This window comes from Esox lucius, chromosome 5, assembly GCF_011004845.1.
Source record: "Esox lucius isolate fEsoLuc1 chromosome 5, fEsoLuc1.pri, whole genome shotgun sequence".
NCBI lineage: Eukaryota > Metazoa > Chordata > Actinopteri > Esociformes > Esocidae > Esox > Esox lucius.
The window spans coordinates 32,986,568-33,000,120 of NC_047573.1; the positions used below are offsets into that span (position 1 = coordinate 32,986,568).

The window sequence follows — 13,553 nt, forward strand, 5'->3', positions numbered from 1 at the left end:
AATATGGGAATGAATAGGTGATAAGAAACAAACAGCCACAATATGTCATAGCCATATAGTATAGACTAAAGTACTATAATGACATGTGACCAAATAGGCAGTAAGACGCTCAGAAACCAAATGACATAGCCACATAACACAGGCCTAACAGTCTAACATAGCCTAATATGCTAATATATTGTGAGTCTTGGGTAATCTATCTTATTTTACTCACCAATGTGCCTGATTCACAGTCCACGATTTATTCTCTTTTAAATCTAGTCCAAATTGGTCTCCTGTATTGCTTTTCCACTTAGGAGTAGCCATTTAAACTTCTTAAAGCTGAGTATAGTTTTGTTAGCACCGACTTACTATGCGTCTTGCGCAATAGTTGTGTTTGGTTGAAAATGTGGTTTGTGAGGTGGCTTAGTTGCGCACTGTTGGTGTGTCCTATGTGTGCGTCCGACGGTGACCAATTGCGGTAAAGTGTGGCTTACATGCTCTCAACCTAGCATTGTTTCAAATCCATTGGTCGTCATTGGAGGAAGAAACTGGCCATCAAAATAAGTTTTGTTCCAAGTTGATCGAGTTGGATTTCGTTCTACAAGGCTGTGAAGAACATGAATAATTTTTCGATTATAAAAGCAGATTTTATCAAACAAAATTATCCCTTACTTCTCTGGGACCATTAGGAAAATAAATCCGATGAGGTTTACTAAATGCACAGTCGTGGCCAAAAGTTTTGAGAATGACACAAATATTTATTTTCACAGTCTGCTGCTTCAGTGTCAGATGTTACTATGGTAAACTGAAATATAATTACAAGCATTTCATATGTGTCAAAGGCTTTATTGACAATTACATTAAGTTTATGCAAAGTCAATATTTGCAGTGTTGACCCTTCTTTTTCAAGACCTCTGGAATCCACCCTGGCATGCTGTCAATTAACCTCTGGGCCACATCCTGACTGATGGCAGCCCATTCTTGTGTAAGCAATGCTTGGAGTTGGTCAAAAGTTGTGGGATTTTGTTTGTCCACCTGCCTCTTGAGGATTGATAACAAGTTCTCAATGGGATTACATTCTGGGGAGTTTCCTGGCCATGGACCCAAAACTTCGATGTTTTGTTCCCCGAGCCACTTCGTTATCACTTTCCGTATGGCAACGTACTCCATCATGCTGGAAAAGGCATTGTTCGTCACCAAACTGTTCTTGGATGGTTGGGAAAAGTTGCTCTCGGAGGATGCGTTGGTACCATTATTTATTCATGGCTGTGTTCTTAGGCAAAATTGTGAGTGAGCCCACTCCCTTGGCTGAGAAACAACCCCACATATGAATGGTCTCAGGATGCTTTAATGTTGGCATGACACAGGACTGATGGTAGCGCTCACATTGTCTTTTTCCGGATGCCCCAAACAATCGAAAAGGAGATTCATCAGAAAAAATTACTTTACCCCAGTCCTCAGCATCTTTTGCAGAATATCAGGCTCTCCATAATGTTTTTCCTGGAGAGAATTGGCTTCTTTGCTGCTCTTCTTGACACCAGGCCAAGACACCAGCCTGTTATTATAACTCAATTTGCATTAGAGAGACAGCCTTGTCCTCATCAACACTCTCACCTCTGTTAATGAGAGAATCACTGACATGATGTCAGCTGGTCCTTTTGTGGCAGGGCTGAAATGCAGTAGAAAAGTTTTTTTGGGATTAAGTAAATTTTCATGGCAAAGAGGGACTTTTCAGTTAATTTCAATTCATGTGATCACTCTTCATAACATTCTGGAGTTTATGCAAGGCAGCAGGCTTTGTGAAAATGTATATTTGTGTTATTCTCAAAAATGTGGCCACGACTGTAAGTACAATATCTTTTGTGATACATAACAGTGAGAAACCTGGTGCCTAAGGAAAAGTGTTTTGTTGTTGTTGACTATCATCTAACGATTGCATGTTTTTTTTTTGCTGTAATGGCTTTATTAAAATGTACACTGTAGCTAGATTAACGAGATTCTAAGCTTTTTGCCCATATACGACATGCAGAAATTGGTTGCTATTTTAGTCAAATGTCGCAGATTTAGTCTAAACCGTTCCGCCGGCGGTACTCCGCTCCCAAGGACATCCACCAGGAAGGTAATGGGAATATCAAGGAATATCAAGCATTAATAGTATTCAGAAGAATCATTTGTCTTCTCTCGCAAAATCTAAATAATAATTTCCACAGAAACTTTGCCAACTGTTAATGGATGTTGATGGAAATGTGATATTTTTTGGAATGCATTGTTGCCTTCGGATCTAGACAACATCTGGAAAACCCCATCAATGGAAGGAAACATTCATTCTGTTGTGCATTAGAAATTCTACAGGATAATTTCAAGAAATAGCAGTGAGCTGTGGTCATGTGGCAAGAAAATGATCCAACACAAAAACACCAGGCAGCTCAAAGGCAGCACATTTAATCCAGACCTAAACTCAATTGAGATGTTGTGGCAGCACAAAACGAACAGTTAGTCTGAATAAACCCATAAATGTTGTTGAGTCAAGCGGTTTTGCTTTAGTGGGCCAAAATTCCTCTACAGGAATATGAGATACAACCAGAGGAAGCAATGTAACAGGGCAAATACCTTCTACACAGGGACATAAGTTGTTGCATAACTTTGTATAATACATAAAATAAGCAAAATGTACCTGAAACTAACAAAAATAAATAAACATTTGCAATTGACAAATATATTTAGTAAAGTTGTTGAGGAATTGCAGCATGAGAAGATTGGTAGGCCTAAAGTTTGTCTCAGTAACAATGACAGCAGCAGCAGCATGACAGTGTCAAGTGAGAAATGGAGGGAAGACTATGTCGCCATTTTTCTTTGAGGACGGGCATTATTCCTCTGACCCAGACACCCCTGCCCCTTCTCCCCATGGGGTTGTGTGGCGGAGATTCTCCTACTGGATAGAAAGTAGGAGACTGCGTCGACGACAAGAGACCCTCACTCTGCGTGGAGATTTCGGGGAATATTGAGAAGGAGGTTCTCCGAAAGGAGATCCCCCTTCCTCCTCTTCCACCTCACAAAACTCACAGGCTCAAGACGCCAAGGGGCGTCTTGCAGGCGCCCCTAAACACTAAGGTGCCGGCTAGAACCTATGTCCCTTTTACCAGGGTTGTAGGGAGACAGGGATCTATCAGTAATGCAGGCCACCGTTGGAACTAGCGCTGGCGGCTCATTTCCTTCCTGGCCAGGGAGGGTGGCATCTTGCCCTCCCCTCGACAAAGGACCACTTCAAAGCACACCTTTTTGACAACAGCTACGTTTGGGGGCGCAGACTGTGGCGACCTCCAATAAAATGGCACTTCTGGCATACACTCCTTCTCAATCAATCAATCAAATTTATTCATAAAGCCCTTTTTATATCAGCAGTTGTAACAAAGTTCTTTTACAAAACATCCAGCCTGAAACCCCAAGGAGCAAGCAACAACAGTGTTGAAGCCCAGTGGGGCTCAGAGGGGTGACCAGTCCTCTTCTGGCTGTGCCGGGTGAATATTTTAGTTGTAATAATTAATAAATGCATTAGTGCTGTGTCCAGAGTCTATAAAACCTAATCCAGGTCAGAAGCATGACAGGGACAACCAGGGAGGAGTGGTAAGCAAAGTGGCAGCTGGAATCATCAGGTATAGTCTTGATCTGCAGCACAACCAGGAGGACTTTGGAAAGGGGCAGCAATGAGCCTTGTTTTGTGAGGATCGACCCTCTCAGGTTCTGAGATGGAGGAAATCTCCCATCTCCTCGTCTATCCGGCCCCCACTGGGGCTCGTATTTCTCAGGTGCTGGCTGAGCCGTGCAAGCCTTTTGCTTTCATAATAAATGTTCTGCCGAACTTTACTCTGTCTCAAAGTTTTAGAGACCCGCCGGGTTGCGGGTTTTGCAGTTAAATTGGCATTGCCGTCTGGCTCAGAGAATCATCGCCAGGGCAATGGCGTTGAACAAACTAGCCCTAAGTGAGGTTGCTATAACACGCCTTCACTAGCCCGAGCAGTGGCCTCAGTTGGCTTTGCCGAGCTGCCCCTCACGTTCGCTTCCTGCCAGCACTGCTGAGGATACACTAGTCCCCAACGGCGTAATGGGTAGTTTCCCTGCCTCCTGCTTCAGAGAACAGGGGTCGGTGTACCTGGGTAACATGTCTGCACCAGTTTAGCAGTGGTCTCTCAGCACTACTGGAAATGGTGTCACCGATGCACCCTTTCCATTTGGCTCCATTGGACAATACAGAGGAGTTACGTAGTAAAGTTTTGTCAGTCCCCGCCTCCCAATTGCGGGTGTGCTGGAGACGGTAATGTCGTCCCCAGAAAGGGTGACGGTCCTGATGTCAGAAATAACGTAACTCTATCTGGAGGGCTAAGTCAACATTGTTTCGCTGGCCCAGAAGGAGATCGGTTTCTATTCCCTCTACATTCTAATACCAAAGAGGACAGGAGGAGTAAGGCCAATTTTCAACAAGTGCATGGCCAAACGCCTGTTCCACATGCTCACCATGAAACACCTGTTTGAGTCGGTCCACCCAGGCAGCTTTTGCACGAGCATAGACCTAAAGGATGCTGACTGTCATGGCCGGATTAGCCCTCGCCACAGGAAGTTATTCAGGTTCGCCTTCTGGGGTGATCCCATGGGCTGGGTGACGACTGGCGTCTTCATCCTTTGTCTCCTAGATTTGGAGATTTGGGGAGGAGCGAGTGGACCTGTTTGCTTGGAAAGAGAATGCACACTGTGTTCTCTCTGTGCGTTGCACGTCTGTTGGCTTGAGGGCGGATTGTCTGTCTGTGATCCTGATCACTCTGGACAGACCGTCATCGGTTTGGTACCCGGAGTTGATTCAGTTGCTCATGAGGTCTCCTTGGCCAATCCCTCAGCGTCGGGATGCACTGTCTCAAGTGGGGGGCACGATCGAATGCCCACCGGGATTACACGGGCCCCTGGCGGCTTGGTTCCTGAGATGGACAGGTTTGCTCGCTGCAGATTGTCTGCTGATGTTAACTGCACGATCCAGGGGGCTAGAGCCAGCTCTACCATCAACCTCTATGCCACTAGATGGGCAATGTACACGTGTTGGTGCAACAGGGCCTTCGTGGACCCCGTTTGCTGCACCATGGAAAGGATACTCTCTTTTTTACATTATCTATTCGATATGCAGAGATTGCCCTTGACAGTCAAGGGTTATGTGTCAGGGATCTCGGCATGCCATGAAGGATTGGGGGATATGTCTGTTTTCAGTCACCCCCTGGTCAAGAGCTTCCTTATTGGCACACGGCATCTGCACCCTTCGTTCAATGGAATCTGTCCACAGTGTTGAAGGTGCTCTGTAAGCTGCCGTTCAAGCCTCTGACACAGATTTCCTTTAAATTCATGTTGCTGAAGACAGCGATGCCTTTGGCATTGGGTTCTGCCAAACAAGTGAGTAATCTGAGTGCTCTCTCTACACGCCCGGACTGCTCATTCATCAATGGTGATTTAAGCAAGGCGGTACTACGGCCAAATCAGAAAATGTATGCCTCAGGTCATTACGGGTTCTTATAGATCTCGTGTGATTGAGCTTCACGTTTTCTCTCCTCCCCACACAAGGATGCTGTGGAGGAAAGGCGTCAGAGGCTGTGCAATGTTCACGCTGTTGCACATTATGTGGATCATATGAAACGACTCAGAGCATCCCCCAGCTGTTTGTGTGCCACAGCGTCAAATTCCCCGGCCGGCCACTTTCTAAACAGTGCCTGTGTCACTGGCTATACGAGTGTATCGCTACAGCTTATGAGTCAGTGGGTTCGCCAGCCCTGGTGGGGCTCAGAACGCACTCTACTCGTGAGGTTTCTGCATTCTCTTTCTTCCTGGAGGTGTCAAGAGTTGAAGACATCTGTGAGGCGGCGTTGTGGTCAACACAGTCTCCCTTCATTAGTACACCACAATTGTGTAGTCCTCGTGTTTATTAAACATATTGATCTTGTGTTTATTAAACATATTGATTGCACTGCAGTTCCGCGGTTTGTGGTTGTTATTCCGTTGTTTGTCTTTACATTATTGTTGGGGTATCAGCGTCTTTGCCCTCCCCTAGGCTTTGCCGTTGGGTGCGTAACATAAATGATTAAAGTCTATGCTTTGTAGTGACTGCTATGAATCAGAGTGGTATTTGCAATTTCATGAAAAGGTTAGGGAAGATCAAGTAATAATTGACTGTGTAAAAGAAGACCATCTGTCATGTCTCCCTATGTGCCTGCTACCCCTTCTGGCCCGTTGTGGCTCCAGCGTTTGAGGTCACCGGTCTACTAGCTGCCATCCCCCCCTTTTCCCCGGACTGTTGATGTCTTGTCTTTATGCAGACCTGTTCTCTATTCCATAATCATTGTGTCTATATCTGGTCCCTGTGCTCCCCTTGTCCTCATGCTTTGTTCATTTATTTTACGTGTGTTGATCGCTACAGGCCTTTTGATTGTATTCATACTGTCTGGTAAGCAGTTCCTTCACGCGCAGTGTGTGCCGTTCCGAGCTAATAAAATTCCGTTCTCTTCGAATCTCCTGCGACTGGCTGCTTCCTACCCACATTCGTGACACCTTCATTGCTTTGAATTGCGATTTTGCCACAGTCCCTTTTAAAGTGTCCTACACAGCTTCTGAGTGTATGTGCTCCAGTCATAACTTTATTAAGGGATCATCACAGCTTATATATCAAACCATTCAAAAGCTAGAGTCAAATTCGTAGTGAAGAAAAAGAAAGCCCCCTGTATGTCCCAAACGTTCCAACCTCTAGTGGAGATCGGCAGATACTTTCATAACTTATAACTTAAATTAAGTGGGATTTTTGATGGGGGTGTGCAACACACTGACAGCCACTCTTCCACAGCTTGAAAAAGTATATAATAAAGATTTTTTCAAATGAACTATTTGGACATTTGGTGCAACTTTACCTCTTTCAGGTCTTCATAGAAAAGATAAAGTATATTCCTCTTTTCTCGTTCCAACCAGTACCTCTTCACGTGGTCGTACCAGGAACCCCAAGGCACTGTGGAAGAGTAAAGTAGACAGTTTTTCTAAACACACTTTAATTCACACTATGACAACAGTGTTCTGGCTACATGACAAAGGCAACAATTATTTTTAAGATATTACCTATAAAATATTACCTAAATTGCCTCATTGATTTTCAAAGCTTGTATGTATTGTTTATATAATTTAACACAGAGGTAGTTGCCTTGATTATCCTGTATCATTTTAATTGTAAAATACTGTGTAACGCTACATAAAATTGTGAGCCCCTGTGAGCTGGAATCGGGGAGTTGGAAGTCATACTCCAACAATTACAATACAGTGTCCTCCACTAATATAGGCACCCTTAGTAAATTATGTTTCCAAAAAAGTTGGGAATGCTGCGTAAAATGCAGTTTTTCCCACTTACAAAGCATGTCATTTTTATAAAAAATCCAGAAAATCACATTGTATGATTTTTAAGTAATTAATTTGCATTTTATTGCATGATAGAAGTATTTGATACATCAGAAAATAATATTTGGTACAGAAACCTTTGTTTGCAATTACACTCCAGTTCTTCACCAGTTACATTGGATCCCTGTAAAATAGACATCCGTAATATTAACTCGCTTTCCATTTTCAAAACCTGTCTGAAAACTCATGTTTTCACACTGTCATATCTAACATGAATACTATCCATCTACTTATTGCAATGTTCTGTATGTTTTTATTTTTATTTGTATAATGACCTTGAGTGCTTAGAAAGGCGCCTAAAAATAAAATGTATGATTATTATTATTATAGAACTGATGTATCAATCAATTGTACATTGTATATATTTCTATTTGACCTCATCCATCCATCCATCCATCATCTTCCGCTTATCCGGGGCCGGGGCGCGGGGGCAGCAGTCTAAGCAGGGATGCCCAGACTTCCCTCTCCCCAGACACTTCCTCTAGCTCTTCCGGGGGGACACCGAGGCGTTCCCAGGCCAGCCGGGAGACATAGTCCCTCCAGCGTGTCCTAGGTCTTCCCCGGGGTCTCCTCCCGGTGGGACGGGACCGGAACACCTTCCCAGGAAGGCGTTCCGGAGGCATCCGAAACAGATGCCACCACCACCTCAGCTGACCCCTCTCGATGTGGAGGAGCAGCGGCTCTACTCTGAGCTCCTCCCGGGTGACCGAGCTTCTCACCCTATCTCTAAGGGATCGCCCGGCCACCCTGCGGAGAAAGCTCATTTCGGCCGCCTGTATCCGGGATCTTGTCCTTTCGGTCATGACCCAAAGCTCATGACCATAGGTGAGAGTAGGAACGTAGATTGACTGGTAAATCGAGAGCTTCGCCTTGCGACTCAGCTCTTTCTTCACCACGACAGACCGATACATCGACTGCATTACTGCAGAAGCTGCACCGATCCGTCTGTCAATCTCCTGTTCCATCTTTCCCTCACTCGTGAACAAGACCCCTAGATACTTTACTCCTCCACTTGAGGCAGGCACTCTCCACTAACTTTAAGTGGGCAAGCCACCCTTTTCCGACTGAGGACCATGGCCTCGGATTTGGAGGTACTGATTTTCATCCCCACCGCTTCACACTCGGCTGCAAACCGTCCCAGTGCATGCTGAAGGTCCTGGTTAGAAGGGGCCAACACAACAACATCATCTGCAAAGAGCAGAGACGAAATTGTGTGGTCCCCAAACCTGACACCCTCCGGCCCCTGGCTGCGCCTAGAAATTCTGTCCATAAAAATTACGAACAGAACCGGTGACAAAGGGCAGCCTTGCAGGAGTCCAACATGCACTGGGAACAAGTCTGACTTACTGCCGGCAATGCGGACCAAGCTCCTGCTTCGGTTGTACAGGGACCTGACAGCCCTTAGCAAAGGACCCAGGACCCCATATTCTCGAAGCACCCTCCACAGGATGCCGCGAGGGACACAGTCGAATGCCTTCTCCAAATCCACAAAACACATGTGGATTGGTTGGGCAAACTCCCATGAACCCTCCAACACCCCGTAGAGGGTATAGAGCTGGTCCAGTGTTCCACGGCCTGGACGAAAACCACACTGTTCCTCCTGAATCCGAGGTTCTACTATCGGCCGTATTCACCTCTCCAGAACCCTAGCATAGACTTTCCCGGGGACGCTGAGAAGTGTGATCCCCCTACAGTTGGAACACACCCTCCGGTCCCCCTTCTTAAAAAGAGGGACCACCACCCCGGTCTGCCATCCCAGAGGCACTGTCCCCGACCGCCACGCGATGTTGCACAGGCGTGTCAACCAAGACAGCCCCACAACATCCAGAGACTTGAGGTACTCAGGGCGGATCTCATCCACCCCCGGTGCCTTGCCACCAAGGAGTTTCTTGACCACCTCTGTGACTTCAGCCCGGGTGATGGACGAGTCCACCTCTGATCCATCATCCTCTGCTTCCTCAATGGAAGACGTGACAGCGGGATTGAGGAGATCCTCGAAGTACTCCTTCCACCGCCCGACGACATCCTCAGTTGAGGTCAACAGCTGCCCACCTCTACTGTAAACAGCGTTGGTAGGGCACTGTTTCCCTCTCCTGAGGCGCCGAATGGTTTGCCAGAACCCCTCAGTGTTCTTCTTAAATGACCTCAGGCCCAGAGAAGGCATTGGCAGTTATGGGTCTTATGTATGGTTTCTTCTTTTCATGGTAGAGTTTTAACTCGCATTTGTGGATGCAGTGACGTACTGTGTTCACAGACAATGGTTTTCAGAAATGTTCCTGAGCCCATGCAGTGATTTCCACTACAGAATCGTGTCTGCTTTTAACGCAGGGCCGTCTGAGGGCCCGAAGATCACAGCCATACAATATTGGTTCTCGGCCTTGTCCCTTGCATACAAAGATTTCTCTGGATGATCTGAATTTTCAATTATATTATGCACCGTAGCTGATGAGAGCCCCAAACTCTTCGCAATTTTACCTTGAGAAAGGTTATTCTAAAATTGTTGCACTTTTTGCCCATGCAGTCTTTCACAGAGTGGTAAACCCCTAATCACCTTCACTTCTGACAGACCCATCCTCTCTGGAATGATCTTTTAATAGCCAATAATGTTTTTGACCTGTTGCCAAATTATCTAATTAGTTGTGTGATATTCCACCAGGTTTAGTTTTTTTTAGCAGTACGCAATGTTTCCAGTCTTTTCTTGCCTCTGTCACAACTTTTTTGAAACATGTTGCTGGCATCAAAATCAAGAGGGCATATACAGTATCTCACAAAAGTGAGTACACCCCTCACATTTTTGCAATTATTTGATTATCTTTTGATGTGACACTGAATAAATGACACTTTGCTACAATGTAAAGTAGTGAGTGTACAGCTTGTATAACAGTGTAAATTTGCTGTACCCTCAAAATAACTAAACACACTGCCATTAATGTCCAAACTGCTGGCAACAAAAGTGAGTACACCCCTAAGTGAAAATGTCCAAATTGGTCATCACTGTATTTGGTCATCATTAGCTGTTACTTTAGCAGACTGATTACATATAGACTATATTCAGACATTCAAATATTTTCAGCCCATTGAATCTCATCTAAATTAATAATTTTAATGGATTTGAAAAATATATACCTCAAACCTGAAGAACACACTGTCAAATTACAATAATACAATTATATCTTTGTTATTTGCCTTGAAAAACATTCAGGTACAGAAGAACTGAAGCCCAAGCAGTATAAAAAAATGTTGGCACAAAGACTACGTTAATCTAATTTGAACGACTTTGAACGACTTTGAATATCATTTAAATGACCTAATAAATATTATGTTATTTAATAGAAGAGTGTTGTTAGGCTGTGAATTAATGTACTAACTGCTATTGGTCACAACTAGTGAGCAACACTTTCTCTTTTTACAATGCAAGAAATTCAACTAAAGCACTTAAACAAGACTACCTGATTAAAAGTTTTATTTTTACAACTTTTATTCGTTGTAATGTTGCCTGGATTAAATTTTTATGGGACAATCCTGTTTTGTATTCCATACAATGTTCTATCATTAGAACGTACATTTTGTTTTTCATAATTTTTTTAATAAGCCGTTCAAACGAGATACTAAGTTGTTCATATGACATACTAAGTCGTTCAAACTTAGTCTCTGGTCCCAATATATTGTTTTACTGCTTGGGCTTCCGTATGCATGTGATTAAGTAACAGTAGAAAGCTAAAGAATTCCTTTATGTAGCACTTTTTTACAAAGCCCCACAGGTAGCAGGTAGAAATTATAACACTCACATTACAATGATCGCAAATCATTTAGTGGTCATGATGTGAAAATGTATTCAGATTTAGCCTATTGATGATGCATTTACCTCATAAATCATAACACACTGCTCTCCCCTACATGAAAGTGCATAAGCCATTTTAATATTAAAAAAGTATCGATATTGGTACCGATATCGGCAATTCTGGCCATGTATTACTTGGTATCAGTTCGAATCCAAATTTTGCAGCATTGCACACCCCAAACAGGGGAGCAACATTCACTGGTGAAACCACTGGGGTGGCAGCTGCCACCCTAAAATGTCTTGCCACCCCACTCGCCACCCCAATAACTAAGAGTGTCTGCTATAATATAGTATCTCACAAAAAAGTGAATACAACCCTCACATTTTTGCAAATATTTGCAAATATATTTTCATGTGACAACACTGAAGAAATGACACTTTGCTAAAATGTAAAGTAGAGAGTGTGCCGCTTGTTTAACAGTGTAATTTTGCTGTCCCCTCAAAATAACTCAACACACAGCCATTAATGTCTAAACCGCTGGCAACAAAAGTGAGTACACCCCTAAGTGAAAATGTCCAAACTGGGCCCAATTTGCCATTTTCCCTCCCCGGTGTCATGTGACTCGTTAGTGTTACAAGGTCTCAGGTGTGAATGGGGAGCAGGTGTGTTAAATTTGGTGTTATGGTTCTCACACAACTTCGCCCGGTATGGAGCAGCCGGGGCCCCACCCTGGAGCCAGGCCCGGGGTTGGGGCTCGTATGCGAGCGCCTGGTGGCCGGGCCTTCCCCCATGGGGGACAAGCGACGTGGGGCCGCCTTCCCGTGTGCTCACCACCCACAGGAGGGACCATAAGGGGCCGGTGCGAAGAGGATCAGGCGGCAGTCGAAGACAGGGGCCTAGACAACCCGATCTCTGGACACGGAAACTGGCTCTAGGGATGAGGAATGTCACCTCGCTGGCGGGGAAGGAGCCTGAGTTAGTGCGTGAGATTGAGAGGTTCCGATTAGAGGTAGTCGGGATCACCTCTACGCACGGCTTGGGCTCTGGAACCACACTCCTTGAGAGAGGATGGACTCTTCACCACTCTGGAGTTGCCCATGGTGAGAGGCGGCGGGCTGGTGTGGGTTTGCGGGATGGTGCAGCTCTGCCGCCATGTGTTGGAGTTTACCCCGGTGAACGAGAGGGTCGTTTCCCTGCGCCTACGGGTTGGGGATAGGTCTCTCACTGTTGTTTGTGCCTACGGGCCGAACGGCAGTGCAGAGAACCCGACCTTCTTGGAGTCTCTGGAAGGGTTGCTGGAAAGTGCTCCGACTGGACTCTATCGTTCTACTGGGGGACTTCAACGCCCACGTGGGCAACGACAGTGACACCTGGAGGGGTGTGATTGGGAGGAACGGCCCCCCTGATCTGAACCCGAGTGGTGTTCAGTTATTGGACTTCTGTGCTAGTCACAGTTTGTCCATAACGAACACCATGTTCATGCATAAGGGTGTCCATCAGTGCACGTGGCACCAGGACACCCTAGGCCGCAGGTCGATGATCGACTTTGTTGTCGTCTCATCTGACCTGCGGCCGTATGTCTTGGGCACTCGGGTGAAGAGAGGGGCGGAGCTGTCAACTGATCACCACCTGGTGGTGAGTTGGATCCGATGGCGGGGGAGGAAGCTGGACAGACTCGGCAGGCCCAAGCGTACTGTAAGGGTCTGCTGGGAACGTCTGGCCGAGTCTCCTGTCAGAGAGATCTTTAACTCCCACCTCCGGCAGAGCTTCGACTGGATCCCGAGGGAGGCTGGAGATATTGAGTCCGAGTGGACCATGTTCTCCACCGCCATTGTCGAAGCGGCCGCTCAGAGCTGTGGCTGTAAGGTCTCCGGTGCTTGTCGAGGCGGCAATCCCCGAACCCGGTGGTGGACACCGGAAGTAAGGGATGCCATCAAGCTGAAGAAGGAGTCCTATCAGGCCTGGTTGGCTTGTGGGACTCCTGAGGCAGCTGACGGGTACCGACAGGCCAAGCGGGCTGCAGCCCGGGTGGTTGTGGAGGCAAAAACACAGGCCTGGGAGGAGTTTGGTGAGGCCATGGAGAAGGACTATCGGTTGGCCTCGAAGAGATTCTGGCAAACCATCCGGCGCCTCAGGAGAGGGAAACAGTGCCCTACCAACGCTGTTTACAGTAGAGGTGGGCAGCTGTTGACCTCAACTGAGGATGTCGTCGGGCGGTGGAAGGAGTACTTCGAGGATCTCCTCAATCCCGCTGTCACGTCTTCCATTGAGGAAGCAGAGGATGATGGATCAGAGGTGGACTCGTCCATCACCCGGGCTGAA

General features: G+C 46.0%; 1 protein-coding gene across 6 annotated transcripts in view; it reads right to left on the reverse strand.

Moving 5' to 3' along the window:
• The window catches only part of LOC105024384 (sulfotransferase 1C2), a 67,568-nt gene that overhangs the window by 6,080 nt on the left and 47,935 nt on the right, over positions 1-13,553 (reverse strand). For all 6 annotated transcript variants that reach the window (XM_020046742.2, XM_010894311.4, XM_010894310.4 and 3 more), the window contains one exon: positions 6,915-7,009. In XM_020046742.2, the coding sequence (XP_019902301.1) occupies positions 6,915-7,009 (95 nt within the window). The remainder of the gene's footprint in view (positions 1-6,914; positions 7,010-13,553) is intronic.